This window comes from Camellia sinensis, chromosome 6 (genome assembly GCF_055761805.1).
Source record: "Camellia sinensis isolate YWXY chromosome 6, ASM5576180v1, whole genome shotgun sequence".
In the NCBI taxonomy this organism is placed as follows: Eukaryota; Viridiplantae; Streptophyta; class Magnoliopsida; order Ericales; family Theaceae; genus Camellia; species Camellia sinensis.
This window is the reverse complement of record NC_138966.1, coordinates 27,741,881-27,763,007: the sequence shown is the minus strand read 5'-3', so window position 1 is coordinate 27,763,007 and position 21,127 is coordinate 27,741,881. Positions and strand designations below refer to the sequence as shown.

General features: G+C 32.7%; 1 protein-coding gene across 4 annotated transcripts; it reads right to left on the bottom strand.

Annotated features, from left to right (window-relative positions):
• Positions 1 to 13,082: 13,082 nt before the first annotated feature.
• Positions 13,083 to 19,808, bottom strand: LOC114322156 (serine/threonine-protein phosphatase BSL2 homolog). Of its 4 annotated transcripts, XM_082873493.1 has the most exons (8): positions 19,065 to 19,808; positions 18,688 to 18,757; positions 17,406 to 17,507; positions 17,221 to 17,302; positions 16,519 to 16,598; positions 15,928 to 15,990; positions 14,297 to 14,402; positions 13,083 to 13,314 (listed from the first exon to the last, which is right to left on the bottom strand). In XM_082873493.1, the coding sequence occupies exons 1-6, from the start codon at positions 19,088 to 19,090 to the stop codon at positions 15,955 to 15,957; spliced, it is 396 nt and encodes a 131-aa protein (XP_082729619.1). In that variant the 5' UTR covers positions 19,091 to 19,808; the 3' UTR covers positions 13,083 to 13,314; positions 14,297 to 14,402; positions 15,928 to 15,954. The 4 variants fall into 4 exon arrangements, with proteins under 4 accessions (XP_082729619.1, XP_082729618.1, XP_082729621.1 ...); XM_082873492.1 differs by lacking the exon at positions 14,297 to 14,402; XM_082873495.1 differs by lacking the exon at positions 16,519 to 16,598 and having other exon boundaries at positions 15,928 to 16,107.
• Positions 19,809 to 21,127: the final 1,319 nt, after the last annotated feature.

Below are 21,127 nucleotides of genomic sequence, written 5' to 3'. Positions count from 1 at the left end.
TTCGTAAAATCAAAGTCCAAAACCATGCCAATTGTGCAAAATCAAACTTAAAACTCATAATATAAACATGCATGTAATTTCTTCAAACTTAAATCTTTCAAATCATGCCCAAACAAGGTAAATTGATGGAAAACATGATGAAGTCTCATAATTAAGTTAAAAACATGACATGCATGGAAGAATTTCTTGAAATCAACTTCAAAAATACCATGAAATGCACATGCATACTCAAATCTTCTTCTTTCTACTTCATTAGTTCATTTCATGCATTAATCCTTCATTATCCTTTCAATTCACAAATTAAGTACATAACTTAAGGGTTAGATTTCTTACCTACTAGTTTCAACTCTTTGACTACTAGAGTGATCCCTTCCAATTTCTCAAGATAAGCTAGAATCCAAGCCAATTCCTCTTAATTCTCCTTCTTCTAGTTAACAACTTGAATCTCACCTCTCTCACTCTATCCCCACGTTTGGTCTTCAAAAGATGAAGAAATGAAGGTGTAAAGTGTATAAATGGTGTTAGAAGTGGCCTTATATAGGCTTATTAGGGAGCTTAATTAATATGTGTTTAAGTTAGTCAACTAACATTATTTATCATAATTAATTCGTTCCTAATCAAATTCCAATTGCACCTACTATAATTTCCCAAAAAATCCAAATAACACATGAACCAAGTTAATTTCATGATCAGATGCCGATAAGGTCTTCAATTCGCAGAACAAAACAAAAACACAAACAGATATTTCTACAACAGACAGATATAAACTCAAAGAACATGTAACATATGTAATTAATTCAAAATTCCTTCTTAATTACTTATTAGACATTTTTAATCATAGATTATAAGCTAATCATAGGTCGGGGTTATTACAGCCGAATACCGAGTTATCCAAAAAAAAAAAAAATTTGAAGTACCTTATGAGTGGCATTGAGATTCCAAGTCAAGTGGTTTAACACCCCAATGTGGCCTAGGAGATGGTCCGAAGTAATCCAATGTACGCATGTTAAGTAGCACATCTACCTAAGGTTGGGATTTTTCAATGATTAAAGAATTTGTGAAAAATTATTATGATTCCTCAACCATGATTAATGTTTCCAACAAATGGCTTAAAATGTTATATTGAGACGGTATCGTATGCTACATAATAGCATCCCCAACTTCTTGTAGGCTTCAAGTGAGCATTCCTGAGGCAACTTGGGAGGAGCCTTTAGCACCTAGAAGGATGTCTTAGGTGTCCATGTATGTTTTAGAGCCCCATGGATAGTGTTATTGAGGGGCATTAGTGTTGACACTACATATCTTTCCTCAACGTGAGATTTGAGACATGCACCCGCTATGCCACGCATTGTAGTATCTTGGCATATCATCCTAGACCGAATGGGCTATTCAAATGCCACCAAAGCCTCATTTGCCAACTCATAGACATGTGCAAGGGTCCAACCATGAATGCAAGGGTCTTGTAGCCTAAAGCTAATGGTTTAGTGGCAACACTATTATTTATGGGTGTCGAAAAGTATGGTTTTTATAAGCTTGTTTTGGGCCAACTTTGAGCCCAAATTTGAGTGGGGCCTACACGCCTTTTGGGGTAGGTCCAAAGAGGTAACATGTTCTTTATCGCATGGCAAGTCACACGGTGCAAACAGTTTGTCAAAACCATTTATGAGTGAATGGGAACTTGACATCGTTTTCGGGTTCGTGGAATGGGATGTTGAAGAGTTAAATGTTGGTTTCCTTAAATTGGTTGTCCCACATTGAAACTTTAAGAGAGGTTATGTGAGTATATAAGCTCTAGGTTGACATAGTTGGGTTGAACCCCAATGGGCACTCCAAGTTTGTAGAAGGGAGGAGTTATGAACAAAGTGGGCTTTAGCTCAAACCACCACACACATGTGCGCCACCGTTGCCGTTTGGCCGAGTCAGTTGTGGGTTCGGTCCTTACATTAATTTTTTGAACAAAATTTATTTGAATTTTTTCAAATTCTTGCTAGAAAATTATTTGAATTTCTAAACAAAATTAATTCAAATTTTGAGCCAAATTTGAATTTAAATTTCCTGTCCAAATAGTGTCTCTTCCAGTCCAAAAATCTCTTCATTTTCCAGTAGATCAAACTGTTTTCAAATAGATTTGAACACTGAACCTGTTCAATTCAAACTGCACTTGTTCGGTTCTACAGATTTGAATCTACACATGTTCAGTTCAAACTGTACTTGTTCGGCCGTTCCAAAAAGTCACCACTTAGCTTATAAATACAAGAATTATTCCAACAGTTTCAGAATCTGAAATTCTCTTGTTTCCCTCTGTCTTTCTCTCTTGCATATATATATTCTTCATATTAATTTCAAACAAATTTATAAGAGTATAGAACACAAGTTCTAGTTCGCCGAAACATATTGTTTTTAGTGCTAATACAATTTGTGCAAAATTATTGTATCCTGAGAGATAGACGCCATTATTCTGTAAGCACCTGAGCGGGGCGAATCTGTTTTAAGGACAGAGTGTCACACACTCGACTTGATTATTCTTGTTTTTAAGGTGTTTTGGTAAATAAATTATGTAAATAATTTATTTTTTTTATTTGATTTGTTTCAAATTTTTTTTTATACACAGAAGATTGTTCCAACAGTCTTAAAACAAATTCAAATTATTCTATTTATACAGAATTTTATGTTTGTTTCCTTTTCTTCCTTTCTTCTTCTTACAGAAATTATTTTCTATACTTATACAAAGTAATATTCTGGTTGAAAAATACAAATAATAGTAATAAACTGTTTGATAAATAGTAGTAATATATTGTTTATTTTCTTTGATAAATAGTAGTAATATATTGTTTATCATTAATAATTTCATAATATTAATTGTGAAGTTAGTTAGAATTTAATTTTGATTTCAGAAATAAATTTCTGAGTTTTCATTAATTAAAATTTTGTTTTCAGTATTTTAATTTTTGAAGTTTTACAAAAATATTTTTCTATGTGGAATTAATTTGTTTAAATAAAATCTTATTTTCAAATTAATTAGAAATAAAAGTTACAATTCTTGTTTCTTTTATTTTTACAGAATTAAATTATATATTTTTGGTTTAATTTTCTGTGTAGTATAAAATTTTAATTATAATTTTGTTTTATAATTTAGAATTCATGGCTACTAAAACTAGTCAAACTAATGTTCAAACCAGTACTAGTATGGTGACTGCAATTGCTCTAACCCCCCTCCTGTTGTGACTGTGCCAGTCAATCACAGTGAAAAGCTAAAGAAGTTCTTAGGAACTGATTTTAAAAGATGGTAACAGAAAAATGCTGTTTTATCTTACTACTCTCAACTTGGCACGTTTTCTCCATGAGAATGCTCCTACTCTGAAAGAAGATGAAACTGACCAATAAGTGGTTGTTGCGATCAATGCCTAGAAACATACTGATTTTCTTTACCAGAACAACATTTTGAATGGACTTGATAACACATTGTACAACATCTATAGCACTATCAAGGCAGCAAACGAACTTTGGGAGTCCTTGGAGAAAAAGTACAAAACAGAAGCTGTTGGCTCAAAGAAATTTGTAGCTGGAAAATTTCTGGATTTTGTGATGATTGATTCAAAAACTATGATCAGTCAAGTTCAAAATCTCCAACTTATTCTGCATGACATCCATGCAGAAGGCATGTCTCTCAGTAAATCCTTCCAAGTTGCTGCCTTAATTGAAAAATTACCACAAGGCTAGAAGGAATTCAAGAATTATATCAAACACAAGCACAAAGAAATGATTTTGGAGAAATTAATTATGTGTTTGAGGATTGAGGAGGACGACTGCAATTCTGAGAAGCGGGTTGGTAAGCATCTAATTGAGCCTAAGGAAAATGTAGTGGAACATGCACCAAAAGAAAAGAAACAGAAGTATTTCGGAGAAAGTTCCTCACAAGGCTCTAAAGGAGGGGAAACTAAGAAGTACAAGTTTAATGGCAAATATTACATCTGTGACAAAGAGGGACATCGAGCTAAAGATTGTCGTAGCAAGCGCAAAGGAAAAGAAAAATCAAGCAAGAAGTCTGTTCAAGCCAATATGACCGAAGTGGACAAAATTTCCAATGGTACAGATGACATAAATATTTCTATAGTTGTTTCCTACACAAACCTTGTCAAAAATCTTAAAGAATTGTGGGTAGACACTGGTACTACTCGCCATATCTATGTTGACAAAAAGATGTTCACATCGTATTTTATAGTGGACAATGGTGAACAACTACTCATCGGCAACTCCTCGATTTCTAAAGTCAAAGGACAAAGAAAGATTATTTTGAAGATGACATCTGGAAAGGAACTCACTCTCAACAATGTGCTGCATGCACCGAATATTCGCAAGAATCTTGTTTCCGGATCTCTATTGAGTAAAAATGGGTTAATGCTAGTTTTTGAAAGTGATAAATTTGTACTTACCAAAAATGGGATGTATGTAGGGAAAGGTTATATGTCTTCTTCTTACTTACTTGAGTCTTCAAATTTGTGGCATGAAAGACTAGGACAAGTTAATTATGGATCTTTGCATAGATTGATTAATATGGAATGTTTGCCTAAATTTGAAATTGATCCAAATCATAAATGTGAAATTTGCGTTAAGGCAAAATTAACCAAAACTCATTTTCATACAATTGAAAGAAATACGGAACCACTTAAATTAATTCATAACGACATTTGTGATTTTAAATCAATTAAAACTAGGGGTGAAAAAAAATACATAGATGACTATACTAGATATAGTTATGTTTATTTAATTTGAATCAATGATGAAGCTTTGGAAACTTTCATTCAATATAAGCATGCAGTTGAAAATTAACTTGGTAAGAAAATTAAAAAACTAAAAAGTGATAGAGGTGCTGAAAATAAATCACCTTTTGGTAAATTTTGTAAAAAACATGGAATAATTCATCAAACCATAGCTCTTTACTCACATTAGCAAAATGAATTGCTGAAAGGAAAAATAGGACTTTAAAAGAAATTATGAATGTCATGTTAATAAGTTCTAGATTACCTCAGAACTTATGGGGGGAAGCAATACTTTTTGCTAATTATATTTTTAATAAAGTATCCCAAAAGAAAGTTAATCAAACACCTTATGAAATGTACCATCCTACAAATACTTAAAAGTGTGGGGGTGTTTAGCTAAAGTGGCTAATCCTAGTCCTAAAAGGACTAAGATAGGTCCTGAAACTATTGATTGCATATTCATTGGTTATGCCAAGAAGAGTAATGCATATCGGTTTTTTATTCATAAGTCAGAACATTCCGAAATGCATTTAAATACTATTATTGAATCTCAGAATGCATCATTCTTTGAACATGTGTTTCCTAATAAAACTGGACAAGAGACTAGTACTAACAAAAGACCTTATGATGCTATTACTAGTCATGATCAATAACAAGAGCAAGAAATAGATCAAAATGAAGAAGAAGAACCTAGGTGTAGTAAATGTGCTAGAACCTCAAAATCTTTTGGTCCAGATTTTCTAACTTTTTTGTTAGAAAATGAGCCTTTAACTTTCAAAGAAGCTATGTCCAGTCTAAAAGCTCCTTTATGAAAATAGGCTGTAAATAGTGAAGTTGAATCCATTCTGCAAAATCATACTTGAGAATTGATAGATTTGCTACCAGGTTGTAAACCTCTTGGGTACAAATGGATTTTCAAGAGAAAAATGAAAGTAGATGGATCAATTGCCAAATACAAGGCAAGACTTGTGGTTAAAGGATATAGACAAAAAGAAGGTCTTGATTACTTTGACACGTACTCACCACTTACTAGAATAACATCCATTAGAATGGTAATTTCCATTGCACCTTTGAACAATATAGAAATTCATCAAATGGATGTGAAAACAGCTTTCTTAAATGGTGAGTTAAATGAAAAAATTTACATGGAACAACCAGAAGAATTTTCTGTTCCAGGAAAAGAAAAGAAAGTGTCTAACTTAGTTAAATCATTACATGGTCTACAATAAGCACCAAAGCAATGGCATGAGAAATTTGACAAGGCAATGATGTCAAATAGATTTAAAATTAATGAATGTGAAAAATGTGTTTATATTAAAAACACAAACAAAGATTATGTTATAGTATGTCTTTATATGAATGATATGCTCATTATAGGTAGTAATAATGACATGATTAAAGCTACCAAGAAAATGTTAAATAAACATTTTGATATGAAGGACATGGGGATTGCTGATATAATTCTTGGTATGAAAATTACTAAATTATCAGAAGGATATACTTTATCACAATCACATTACATTGAGAAAATACTTGACAAATTCAGCAAATATGATGATCATCTTGCTAGAACACATCTGGATGTTAATTTGTTTCTTTCTAAAAATGTACAGGAAAGTATTTCTCAATTAAAGTATGCCCAAATTATTGGAAACTTAATATACTTGATGAACTGCACTCACCCGGATATAGTCTATGCAGTAAGTAAATTAAGTAGATTTACGAGTAATCTAGGAGTAGAACACTGGAAAGCTATTATAAAGGTTCTAAGATATCTCCGATTTATTCATAACATTAGGCTAAATTATACTAGATATCCAACAGTACTTGAAGGATACTGTAATGCAAACCGGATATCGGATACTAGAGATTCAAAATCCACTAGTAGATACGTGTTTACTCTTGGTGAGGCAGTTGTATCTTGGAAATCTTCCAAACAGACTTGCATTGCTAGGTCTACTATAGAATTAGAATTTATAGCTTCAAATAAATATGGGGAAGAAGCAAAATGGCTTCGTCACGACACATTCGTCGTCGACATAACGCCGTGAGACTACTACTTTCTAGTGGAATTATTTTCATTGAATATGTGAAGTCTAAAAACAACATAGCAGATCCACTAACCAAAGAGTTAATAAGAAAGTTAGTTGAGAATTCATCGAGGGGAATGGGACTTAAGCCTATTAAATAAGAGTTACCACAACGGCAACCCAACTTAGTTGACTGGAGATCCCAAGATTTAGGTTCAAAGGGACAACCGAGTTGTGTATGACTCATAAGAATCACTGGGGAGTCAAACTCCTACCCATTTCTATGATGAAAGAGTGATGTCTGCAGCAATTTAGGTTAAGTAATACTTTTGATGATTCTTATATCTAGGAATACCTAGTGGAATATGGCAGGATGTTATTCATAAGAATCACCTGTATGAGTGTAAACTGGGCTGGTTCTATGAGATTTGTGAAGGGTTATATTTCTCTAAAGTACTCATGAAAGACCAAGTTGTTCAAGGCCAAAATGAACACAATAGTGAGAACTAAACTGTATTCGGTAATATACGGTGTGAGTTCTATTGTCTTGGCTTACACAAATGGCTGAACAGTTCAAGACATCATGTTAACTGGTTAGCTAGTAAATTTGATGTCTCATAAAGGAAGGTTCAAAGCCAAAAGCTGCCTATCCTTTGCAAAATATCTCTGATTTCTGTACTCTCTGTAATAAGATCATGTTATTTCATTTTCTCTCCGTCAAATTCCATTCATATGGGGGATTGCTGGAAAGTATGGTTTTTATAGGCTTATTTTGGGCCAACTTTGAGCCCAAATTTGAGTGGGTCCATACGTCTTTTGGGGTTGGTCAAAAAAGGTGACGTATTCATTGCCGCATGGCAAGTCACACGATGCAAACGGTTTGTCAAAACCATTTATGATTGAATGAGAACTTGATGTCGTTTTCGAGTTTGTGGAATGGGAAATTAAAGAGTTAAATGTGGGTTTCCTTAAATTGGTTGTCCCACATTGAAACTTTAAGAGAGCTTATATGAGTATATAAGCTCTAGGTGGATATACTTGGGTTGGGCCTCAAGGGGCACCTCAAGTTTGTAGAAATGAGGAGTTATGGACAAAGTGGACTTTGGCTCAAACCACTACACACGTGCGCATCGCCACCGCCGTCTGTTCGACCGAGTCGAGTACGGGTTGTGGGTTGGGTCCTAACATTAATTTTTTTGACAAAATTTATTTGATTTTTTTCAAATTCTTACGAGAAAATTATTTGAATTTCTAAATAAAATTAATTCAAATTTTGAGCCAAATTTGAATTTAAATTTCCTGTCCAAACAATGCCTCTTCCAATCCGACAATATCTTCATTTTCTAGCAGATCAAACTGTTTTCAAACAGATTTGAATTCTGCACCTGTTTGACTTTACAAATTTGAATCTACACTTGTTCAGTTCAAACTGTACCTATTTCGCCCTTCCAAAAAGTCACCACTTAGCCTATAAATACAAGAATTATTCCAACAGTTTCAGAATATGAAATTCTCTTGTTTCCCTCCGTTTTGCTCTCTTGTATATATCTATTCTTCATATTAATTTTAGACAAATTTATGAGAGTATAGAACACAGGTTCTGGTTCGCCGAAACAGATTATTTTTAGTGCTAATACAATTTGTACAAGATGATTGTATCCTGGGAGATATATGTCATTATTCCGTAAACACCTGAGCGGGGTGAATCTGTCTAAAGGATAGAGTATCACACACTCGACTTGGTCATTCTTGTTCTTAAGGTGTTTTGGTAAATAAATTCTGTAAGTAATTTATTTTGTTTATTTGATTTATTTCTATTTTTTTATACGCAGAAGATTGTTCTAACAATGGAAACATTTGAAAAGCATGAAGCATTGCAATCATGCAAGGAACCTTGTGCTAAGCTTGTGGGAAGGCGTAATGCTAATTGTAGGCTATGGACTAGTGTTGTCTCACTCGTGTAACACACAAGTGCAACGCCTTGGGCACTCAATGGCCCTTGGTGGATGATTTAACATGTCAAGTGTACACCAAGACTATGTTGTGAGCACGCAAATGACCCTTAGTCATGTGCGAGGAAAATGAGGGCCTCATGGCTATTTGAAAAACGCGCAACAAGAGACCTTTACATGTGATAGAAGTTTGTCAGCTAGGTCGAGAGTCTTTGCTAGCATATCATTATGTGGCTAGGCACCTTGATGACATTAGCCTCAGTTGGGCGAGTGCCTTACACATGGACGAGTTTGGTGCTATGAAGCAACTTGAGCCATGCTTGGTGCACTTGAGATATCAAATTTACGTGTGGCATTCAAGAAGACGGAGCTTCATTAGTAGGAGTTGTTCTTACTTGACAAAGCATTGGACCTACAAATATAAAAAAAAAAGGGTGAAGATTCAACACTCGGATGGTTTAAAGAGATTGGCAAGCTTAGACTTGGTGGAATTTAAGCGCTACACAGGCAAAATATTATTCTACTGCATATTCAAAAGAGTCGGCCTGTGAAACAATGGTAGGCCCTCATTTTTCCTTAAGCGCATGGTTAAATAAAAATAAATAAATAAATAAAAATAAAATAAAATTATACACATTATTGAATATACTCTTGCCAATCAATTTTGCTTGGTTCAGGAGAAATTATTCAATGCTGTTGGAGGAAATTTACATGGTACTCTAATTAGAGAAAAATTATTAGGTTGTTAGGGGTACCATGTGTCCTTATCTCCACCAATCACCAAATGTCAAATTCGTTATCCCTCTATTAATCACAACACTGCTAGATTATCATCGGGCTATGTCCCAAAACCGTCAAATAACTTCTCCTTATTAAATAGCTATTGGTCTAAGTGGTAGAGTGCATTAATTTTCTGTTTCTAATTTAAAAGAAAATATAAAAGATGTCAATTAATATGAAAGTATTGTTCTAAGAGGATCTAAAAAAAATTATTGTATAATTGGGCCTTCATACATCTCAATTTGGTTTTGAATTTAATTATAGATAATAAATGAATAATTTATGCAATATCATTAATGGTGAACCCAATATCCAAAATGCATATACAATTTGTGCTCTACATTATGTGCATCATATGTGAGAAGATATACACTTAAGCTTATGAAATTTGTTCTTTATTTACAGGTCTTGGTTTTGATTATTTTTTTGAAAATTGAGTATTTTGTTTTTCATATTTTTTTTTATTTTTTAGTGATTTTTTTAATATTTTTAGTAAAAGTTTTACTTTCTATATGCACATAACTTACATACACATAAAAAGTAAAATATTTGTAAAAATATATTTAAAAAATTTGATAAATACACAAGAATACAAAAATATATTAAATTTTTATATTTTTTGTATTTGATGAATTTTTTAAAGATTTTTTCTATACATATTATACTTTTTAAGTATATCTAGATTAGGTGCATCTAAAAAAATATATATATATTAAAATATTAAAATTTTTTACAAAAAACAAAAAAATACGAAAAACAAAAATTTTAATTTTCTAAAAAGTTGACTCAATTTTTTGAAACCGTATCAATTCATTAAATCTAAAATTAAAAAAAATTAAAAAAAAAAACCAAAAAAACAAGATTAATTCATATTTTAATTTTGGAAAATTGTAATTCTTGTACCACCAATCCTAGTCAATTCAATTAATAGTCATAGCTATTTTCCAGGATTATTTTCCATGTTATTTTTGCCACATTAGCATGTGGCTTCATGAAAATTTACTAGGGAAAATTTCACATTAATATACAATTTTAAAAATAATTACAAATTAATGATGAACTTTATCAATATTAATAATTAAAATTATAAAATTTTCCATGCGTAAGTACTAATTTTTTCAAAACCCCGCTATGTGGTAATTTCTCCAATTTACTACAATGATTTAAATTAAATGATCGTAATTAAATATTATAGTACCATCGGAAAAAAATTATGAATTAAGTTAGAAGTTATGATTTTGTTTGGTAATATTTTCATTTTAAAAAAAAATTAGATTTTTAAAATTTAAAATTTTGTGTTTTCAAAAATAAAAACAACAGCTTGCTTGGTTCTATTTTTTCAAAAACACTTTTCAGAAAATTTTACTCTCTTATTTTTCTTATTTTTTTGTTTTTATTGAATTTTTTAAATATTTTAAGCAATTTTTTTTTTTTACTTTTTAGACACACCTAACATAAATACACCTAAAAAGTAAAAAAATTATAAAAAAAATCTTTTAAAAATTCACTAAATACCAAAAATACAAAAAAAAAAATACAAAAAAAAAATACAAGAATTCAGCACATTTTTTATATTTTATGTATTTATTAATTTTTTAAAATATTTTTTCACAAGTTTTTAACTTTTTAGATACATCTAAGTAAGGTGCATCTAAAAAAGTAAAAAAAATGTTTAAAATTTTAAAAATATTCACTAAAAACACAAAAAAAAACACGAAAATAAAAAAAAACTCAGTTTTTAAAAAACTTAATCTAGAAAACTCAAATCAAACACACTGTAATCAAATATTCAAAAAATAACTTCAAAGCGCTTTTCAAATAATTGGGTGTTTTCAAGAAAGAATTGTGAAATTAATTTGTCAAACAAAATTTTGAGAAAATTTAGGAGATTCATGCCATAAGTCCAATTTCAAAACTTGAGGTTATCCCAAACTCTATTCTTTTAGAGCCAAAATGATAAAATAATTTGAAAGATCATATTATTCCCACCAATTTGTCTATTTGTTCACATCTCATCCATTTTGTTCACATGTCATCCATTATTTATCTAAATGTCAACTATATATCTATCTAATCTGTCTGTTTGTCTATATCACCACTACCATCAGTTGTCATTGCAATGGCCAATTTTTTTTATTTTTTTTTTTATCATTTTTTTGGTGACAATCTAGTGATAGTGGCATAAAAATGGGAAAAAAATACCTTCAAAACAATAATATTTTATTCTCATAAAATAATTTCATTAATCATATCACTATCTCTAAAAAAAATCAATCATAAATCTAACACCCTATCTTCTATAAAAATAAACTTAGCACTAATAAACTTCAATACCTTCAAAAGAATATCGAACGCACCTAATATGTTTGGGTCCACGTGAAAAACACCCTCCACTTAAACATGGCTAGCGTGAGGCGGTAAACGGAACCCCACGCATGGGGTGGGTGTGGGACTCGTAGGCTCAAACGTCTCACCGAAAAGAGAAATAAACTATCCCATCCCATCTTTCTCAACAGGACAAAACAGTTATCCATGGTTTGGTTTTTGTTATTTTTTCGCAACAACTACCTACAGACTTATTTGCTTATAAGTTGTGTGTGTGTTTTTTTTTCTAATTATCAATATTACCAAATTACCCTCATCTTATCTCATTCAAGCGGTGTTTGGGAAGCCCATTTTAGACTTCTTTTTTTCTTGCTTAAAATTCAAAAAAAGACAAAATAAATTAAAATAGTTAATAAAATAAAATGTCACATCAAATTCATAATCATTTATATTTTTCTCTTACAAAATCATATCTACCTATAAAAAAAATATAACCCTCTTCCCAAACACAAATGTTTTAACATATTAAAATAGCCAAAAACTAAAATACACTACTAAAATTTTAGTTTTTTGCGACGGTAAAATGCCGTCGCTAATACTCCGAATGCCGTCGCAAAAAACTTTTTGCGATGGCAAATGACTTTTTGCGACGGTAAGAGGGGGGTCGCAACTGGGGGGCGTTGCAAATAGTTTTTGCGACGGTAAAGTGTCGTCGCTAATGTTTTGCGACGGCATTTTTTGCCTTTTGCGACGGCACTTTACAGTCGCTAATAATGTTCAAAATTTCTTCACTTTTTGCGACGGCACTATTTTACCATCGCTAAAAATGTTTTTTGAGACGGCGAAAAATACCGTCGCTAATAGTCTTTTTTTTGCAACGGCAAGAACATTGTTTTTGCGACGGTGTGGTGCCGTCGCAAAAAGTATTAAAAATATGAAAATTTCTATTTTTTGCGACAGTGTACTGCCGTCGCAAAAAGTAATAAAAAATAATAAAATTTCTATTTTAAATAATAAAATTTTTATTTTTTGCAACAATTTAGTGTTGTCGCAAAAACTAAAACCTGTAACAAAATCAATAAAAATATTAAAATTTTTTATTTTTTGCGACGATGTAATGCCGTCACAAAAAATAAAAAAACATCATGCGATAAAATTATTAAAAATATTAAAATTTCTCCATAATAATTGCATAATAATATAAAAATTTCTATATAAAAATAGCAATTTCTCCATAATAAAATATTTTTCCATTCATAATTACACATCAACAAAATTATTCCACTACATAATGTTCCATAATACATATATAATGTTTAAATACATGATTTTGTTCATAATTCAAAATAACATAAACCAAAATTAATTGTTTTTCTCATCATTCTTCGTAGATAACAAAAACAAAAATTATCCACATTCTCCACAGGTATGCATTCCACAAGAAGCACACTCCTACATGGGAAATATCTGAAAAATAAAAATAAAAATAATTAATGACAATATAATTATGTGTTAACGTTAATTACAAAAAAACATAAAAATTTAACTACTATAGCATCAAATACAACATTTTTTTTGTTAGTCATCAAATCTCACATAGATAATTAAACATCTCAATCAAATACAAAAATAAAAATTTAACTACTATAACATCAAATACAAAAAAACATAAAAATTATATCTGAAATCTGGCTCTAACTCCCAACAACATCAAATACGACATTTTTTTTGTTAGTCATCAAATCCCACATAGATAATTAAACATCTCAATCAACAATGAGAATAGATGCAATTTTGAGAAAATTAAGCAATGGAAATAAGTTATAACACCTTTAAAGAAATGTCAGTCTTCTAGTATTTATACAAAAATTCATCATCCTTCAATTAATTGGCATATAAGCATATATTATGTTTGTACACATAAAGGTGTAAATATATCCTAGACTGAGCTATATGCTACACAACAAAATGTAAACCTCTAGACCTATATACAACAGGTATTTTATTCGTGGAGTTCCATAACTATGTTAATTTGTGGTTAAGCAAACTCCAAATGCTCTTTTGGAAGAATCAAATTTTTATACACTACTCAAAACGGACTTCTTAAAAACATAGTTCTTTCTAATGTTGTAACTACATACCTTTATTCATCAAATAGAGGTTAATATATAACCTTTAAATAAGATGACAATTAAAAAAAATGGAATAAAAGACCTAGGAACAAGCAAGGAAGATTTCTAACCCCCAACAACACTTTTGATGGGATCAATTTGTAACGTCTCTAATGAACGCAATGATAATTTCAAATTTAAATGGCCTTAAACATCAATCAATGAGTCCAGATCAAGTTTAAATGAAAATTTAAATTGAAGAAACAAAACCACTTACAAACTTCAGAAGGCTATATCACATTTTTTTAGATAACAACAACGAAAAAAAGAAAAAATACCATGGAAACAGATATCTCTCCACTAAAAATCTCATCCAAGGACGCCGCAAAGACGATCCGTGGTTTTAAAAACATATATTTTCCATTCAATTGCAATCAACACATCCTGATTCAGCACATGAAGAAATTTCCTTATTGTCGTCGAGGGTAGAAACAATAAAGATAAAATTCTAGTATGCATGTTTTTCTCAAGTATTCAAAAGATGACAGCGAGGGTGTTAATAATTAAATATTAGGAGTCGTTAAAGGGACAAGCAATACTTCTGTGTGCCAAGTTTCGTGCCTAGGCGGTCGTGTGTGCCAAGTTTCGTATGTACACTTTATAGATATAGATATAGATGGTCTTCTTTTTTCCATTCTAAAAATTGATAGATGATGGAAATGTAAAAGACATTGAATGAATTAATGATGGGTAAATTTGCATGGATCCACTTATCCGATACAGAGATCCAGATTGTAGTTTTTTGAAAACATAAATTTCTTTACTTATTCTCGAAGAATGCAAAGACACTTTTAATGGAATATATATATTTATATGCATAGCTCGTTCAGTCTTCAGTACTGTTCTTTTAAGTGATTGATAGGAAGAATTGTGGTTCCTTGTTGATTCGGGTCAGGCTTTGACTAAATATGTTTGCTGGATTTACAAGGCAAAGTATGAATAATTAAACAAAAATGGTGAATGGTGAATGGTGAAGGGAGCCAACCCCAGATGACCATCTATTTTAAATGTATACTTGTAATCATTCACTTGACACTTGAATGAAACAACTCTACAAAAATATCCCACTCTGTTTTACAAAAATATATTTTGAACCATACATATTTTAGTTTCTAAAACAATCCAATCAAGCCTACTGAGATACACTAAATCATTAACATAAAAGAATCAGAGATGCATATCAACACATATGAACCATTCATCTCTCAGTGAGGAAAACTAATTGAAACGTAATTGACATTATAATGCCCATATTCTGTTAATCAATGAAACATGTTATTTATAATAGATATAGCAATATCTGGCTAATGTAGGAGCATCTTAAAAGTTTGAAAAAAATTGAAAATAGTTTTGATGGATTGGTTTGAATTGTGCGATTAAGAGATTGATTTAGGAACATCACTTTATATGATTAAGGGGCCTACATGGTGGTCTAAAAATGTGTAATGGGACAATTCTTGACCTAAAATTGTCAAATCCTTCATTTCCACATTGATTTTTTAACCTGTCTACATGTGGTTTTTATCTCTCTTAAAATTTGTCTCCAGAACTTATGATTCCAACTTGATTTGATTCACGATTTATAAAAGTAAGATTTTGATTCATGATTCAAATCTTAATTTTATTTAACAACTATGATCAAATATAACATTTTTCGAAAGAAGGATGAGCCATCAATTGAGCATCATAGACAACAACTTCAAGCACTTTGAAAAGCTATATCACTTTACTACGTGCAAATCAGGATAGATGAATATTGTGCTGGGACAATGTGAATTAGAACAGATCCACCATAGTATGCTGGGGTATCAGAATGCAAAACCATATCAGATGCTAGAAAGTACTTGCCAGCTTGAAATCTAAAACAAAATGCAACAAATTGAAGTTCCATCACATGTTCATGTCTTACCACCACGTAGACCACCATAGATAAATATCAGGTCACCCACAGCAGCAGCGGCATGCCTACAGCATCTCGTCAGCTCAACTTCAGCATCTCCACCAGCAGCATCAGCACTTTATCTGCCTGTCCTGGGAGTAGTAACAACAGATTTTGTATCGCACCAGACTCCTGCTGCAATATCCAGGACTAGACAAACAAAACAAGAGATATGAGAGAAATTGATGCCATGAAGCTTTCAATAAAAAATCATAAATGAAACTGCTTCTAGTGGATAAAGTGGTTACACTTGACAACGGCTTTTTCATTTTTAAAATCAGAAGTGAAGAAGCTCTTGGTTAAATTCTTGATGAGGGTCCACTGTCTTTGGAAGAAGATAAATTTTTGTTAGAAGGTGGCACCCTGGTATGCAATTTTCAAAAAATTCTCATTGTTCTCATTTGGAATGCTATTGGCAAGGAGACCTTAGGATAAATTGCTAAAACAAACGAGAGAGGAGGATGAGAAACTGGTCAGTTATTTCTTTTCTTCTAATAAAATCTTATCAAAGGGAAAAAAAAGGGGGGGTAAATGCCTAAACATAAAATTGCTAAGCCTAGTGTCATCCTTCACTATGCTTTTGAATTGCAAGACAACTTTCCCAGGATATATAAGTTGTCTCATAATAATCAACAGCCCACCTACGACCCAAATGACCAATCTATATCTCAGCCAGAAAATTCAAGCTAACATCCATAAGTGAAAATTCCAATAGTTCAGCAACAAATCCAGTATATAATGATTTCTCTGCACAATCATATGTAGAGGAGGTCAACTGAATCTATAAACCAAATATTATAGCCAACCTTCTGATCAGTTATCATATCATTGAGTGGCAAATAAAATGTATAAAGCATGAGAGTTGCACTTGATTATGTGACAGATTTTCTCTAAATAATGTGTATATAGTAACCATTTTATTGCCATTTGCTACATTCTCGTCAGAAACCAATCAGCCTCACCCATCAAAGCATATAAGAGTTCACTTGCAGAACCTTATTTCCGTTAGATAATACCCACATCAAAAGCTCAATCTCAATGCAAGTATACGAGCAAATATAAGGAACAAATGAACGTTGTGCATCGAGTAGCTTTCTGGTGTTCTTGCTTACCACAATTAGGTAGGCACTCCATCTTTGATTTTCAAAGGTAAACCCTTGTGTACTTAAATAAAGATCCTTGTGATTTAAAAAATGTCATATAAAAGTGTAGCTTTTTTACACCAACGATGTCAACATACTTGCAAGGTTTCAAGGAACATACCTGCAACACTTGATGAGTCCTCCACCGTAAGTCCACCACCAAGTGCACCTCCAGAAACATGGAGCCGCGCATTAACAAAAACCTACAGGAGTGGAGCACATGTGAAAGATTGGTTTTCCAGCCACATAAAAGAAGTCAACAGTGGTTTTTTTTATTATTTTTTTTAACATAAAAGAAAAACTCACTGCAGCATGTTGATATCTAGGAGATGGTGAGACAGCAGGAGCAATTGCCCATTCCCACCGACCATCTCTATGTTTCGCAAGTCCATATGCACTTGCCAGTGGCTGCAAAAATATTCAGAGGACGTAAAAGGTTAAGCATTAACAACAATGGAAGTGATTTATCTTGATATCATTAGAGAGAATAAATCATATAGATAAAATTGAAAGATAATGTTCATAGCAGATTATAACAGTGTGTTCAGAGCAAACATACTACCATAAAACTCCACCAAAAACACACACACATGCACAACTACACATATATGCGTGTATTAGACATCATCTTCCAAAAAGTCAAGTCAACATGTAAAAAAATGGACAAAACTTAACTCCCAAAAGAAAAAAACAAATTGAAAAACAGAATAAAAACCCCAACAGATACAAACCCAAGAACCCAAATAGAGGAAGTGATGACTGATGGTGATGACTGATGGGTGATGACCTTACACACTCAAGATATGGAACCCTCTCTTGGCTAAAAAGTCTCACACACCATCACCCAATCTGTTGGTGGCATAGAGTCTAATGGGCTAAACACACTCCAATTCAATTTCAGTAACTGTTTCATGTTAACCTTAACCAAATCTTACCTGATCTCGACATGGAAATAATGGGTTAGACCCATCCAATTCAATATCAACTATAACATTTTTCATATTTACATTAACCAAATTTTAACTAATCTTAACCATGAAGAAAATGTTAAGTTTCACAAATGGTAGAACGTGGGAGTAACTTGGACAACAGTCTCTTCCAAAAGCAACCCCAAGGATAAACTATCTCACATGCATTCAACTTGACAATCCATCCCAATTAGTAGGACATGCATATTAAACCAAAACTATACCAATTTTTTTTCTTATATATAGCTGCATGGCCCAAAATGAAAGCTCCTGAAAGTCAAATAACTGAGACACCATCAAGTAGACACAGAACAATGCCAAATTAACCATTCATAGACAAACTAAAATGAAAATTTTGAACACTCCAGGTTCTGCTCCTTGAAAGGAACCAAAATACAAGAGAATACAGATCTTTCAACGAGTGCTACTGTCGGCTCCCCAAAGTAAAAAAGAAAGCCAACAACCAACTTAAGCGGAGAAAACATATAAAGGCAAAAAGTTCATCAATGCCCTAGAAAAACTAAACCGTTTCAGAATGGCAATAAGCTAGCTTAAGTACATGGCTTATAATATCTCAATACTTTGAATCCATCGAGCATGCAAAGAATACATTAACTTACCACACTATTAGCATCCCTCCCTCCACAGAGCAGAAGAAGACCATCAGAGCGCGCACTTGATGTTGCATACCTACTCAAAGTGAGAGAAGTAAATGATAGATCAACTAAAGAAGTCCTCAATAAAGTATACCATCAATGGAAACAAAATAGAGAACATTAAACAAAATATTCTAACAACCTTCAACACCAAATTAAAAACGAAGTGGTACTTTCACGTGAGCAGTGGTATTTTGTAGTGTACTCAGATTTATTCTCCGTCATCATCAAGAGTGTGTGTATGAGAGAGAGAGAGAGAGAGAGAGAGAGGTCCTTTCTGTGTGAGTAGTTATTTTTGAAAATATCAATTAATATGAAATAGTAATAGAGAATATACAGACCTTCTTGTTGAAGTTAGGAAGCTCATCCCGCAGCCATTCGCCCCTATGGAACGGCCTGAGTCTTCTGGAGGTCATACCCAGGAGGGAGTTGAGAGTGGAAGGGTTTGCGAAGGCCGTCACTCGCTGCTGCTCGTCGTCGTTCACCCTCGTCAACCCTCCTCGTCGTTCACCCTCGCTGCTAGCCGCCACTCGTTGCTCGTCGCCGTTCACCCTCGTCTACCCTCATCGTCGTTCACCGTCACTAGCAATGCTGAATGCTGGAACCCAGAGGTCGGGATTTTGGGGATTTTGGTTTCAAAAGTTTTAGGGATTTGGGGGATTTTGCTTTCAAAAGTATTTTAGGGATTTAGGGGAAAATTTCACCGCGAATGGGATAAATGAGCGGGTGAGGAAATTTTCACTTTTTGCGACGGCATATTTAAACCGTCACAAATGATAAATATGAGCAAATAAAACGACGTCGTTTTAACACGACATAGTTTGCAATGGACTTTTACCGTCACAAAATGTCCATTATTTGCGACAGTAACTTTTTCCTGTCTCAAGAAATTTTTTTTTGCGACGGTACACCAGGCGTCGCAAATGCTCCTGAATTTTTCTTGTACATTTATTAGCGACGGGGTCACTACCGTCGCAAAAAGTCATTTTTGGCGACGGCAACACACGCCGTCTCAAAAAAAACCATTTTTTGCGACAGCACCCATACCGTCGCAAAAAGTTCCGTGTTATATATCCTGTTTTCTTGTAGTGATAACCTACTAAAATAACCAACTTCTCAGACCAGGCCTCAGTACATCAATCATAACACTACTATCATGACCCGTGTTGTCAGCAATTATTTCAGGTCACCGGCAATAACCTCCAACCTTCAACAACTACCTCTGATCTCCGACGACCACTTCCAACAACTACCTCCTACTTTCGGTGGCCACCTTGACCGTTGTCTCTAATTAACCAATATTTAACTCTCTGTAGTAATTTCCATTGATATTTTTTCGGTCATTTTTTAACATAAACAATGTTCTTCTCCACCGTATTACCACTGCCACCACCTTCTTAGTTCTAGTCAACAAGAGAGATAAAGAGAAAAGATGAGGAGGAAAAATAAATCTTTACTAGAAAACAGTTCACATTTCTCTCTACCATCATAGATCAATACAAGATCAATAAAATAATTAAAGATACATTTAGTGATAAATTTATCACTGATATGTTTAGTGAATATTATCACTAAACATATCAGTGATGAATTTATTATTGAGTAATTTGAAAAAATTACAGACGCCAATTCACCCATTCACATTCACACTTATTCACAAAACACTCTCATCATACATATACATATAGAATCAGAGACTGATAAACTTATCACTGAAAAATAGAGAGACAAGAGAGAGGATGATGGGTAAGATCTAAAAATCATATTGTTATGAGTCATTTAGATTCGATTTCATCATTGAAACAACTAGATTGATGGATTGACGACAGTAGCGTAGAGATCGGAGACGTAAAGTGTAAATTAGTGGCGGTGGAGTGTAAATCAGTGATAGTGGAAGTGGTTGGTGAACAATGGTGGTAGATTGGTGATGGTAGAATGTAGATCGATAATGATAGCAAATGACGACGACAATAGAGAGTAGAAGACAGTGGTGGCGGTGGGGGTCAACGACAATGGTGGTGTAGCCGGTGGATGGCGATGGGGGTGGTGGTCAATGACAATAGCGATGATAGCAATGGCAATGTGAGGCTCTTGGAGAAATTTTAGAGAGAGAGAGAGAGATAAAGAGAGAGAAATAAGATAAGATAAAATAAGAGAACGATGGCAGAAGAAGAATATTCAGTGTGTTTAGTTTCAATTTTTTGAATTCAATTTTTCAGAAATTGAGTTTTTTATTTTTTATATTTTTTTGTTTTTAGTAAATAGTATAACTTTAAGCAAATTTTTTTACTTTTTTAAATGCATCTTATTTAGATGTATCTCAATATTAAAATATTTGTGTAAAATACTTTAAAAATGAATAAATACACAAAAATATAAAGAATATACTGAATTTTAGTATTTT

What these genes read in the sequence shown, in the direction of transcription:
- LOC114322156 (XM_082873493.1), bottom strand. Translation starts at nt 19,090, where the DNA reads ATGAGCTTCCTAACTTCAACAAGAAG. An exon ending in TTCCTAACTTCAACAAGAAG is followed by an intron (nt 18,758 to 19,064) that starts GTCTGTATATTC and finishes CACTTTGAGTAG; the next exon opens with GTATGCAACATCAAGTGCGC. An exon ending in AAAGCATAGTGAAGGATGAC is followed by an intron (nt 15,991 to 16,518) that starts ACTAGGCTTAGC and finishes AGCTGACGAGAT; the next exon opens with GCTGTAGGCATGCCGCTGCT.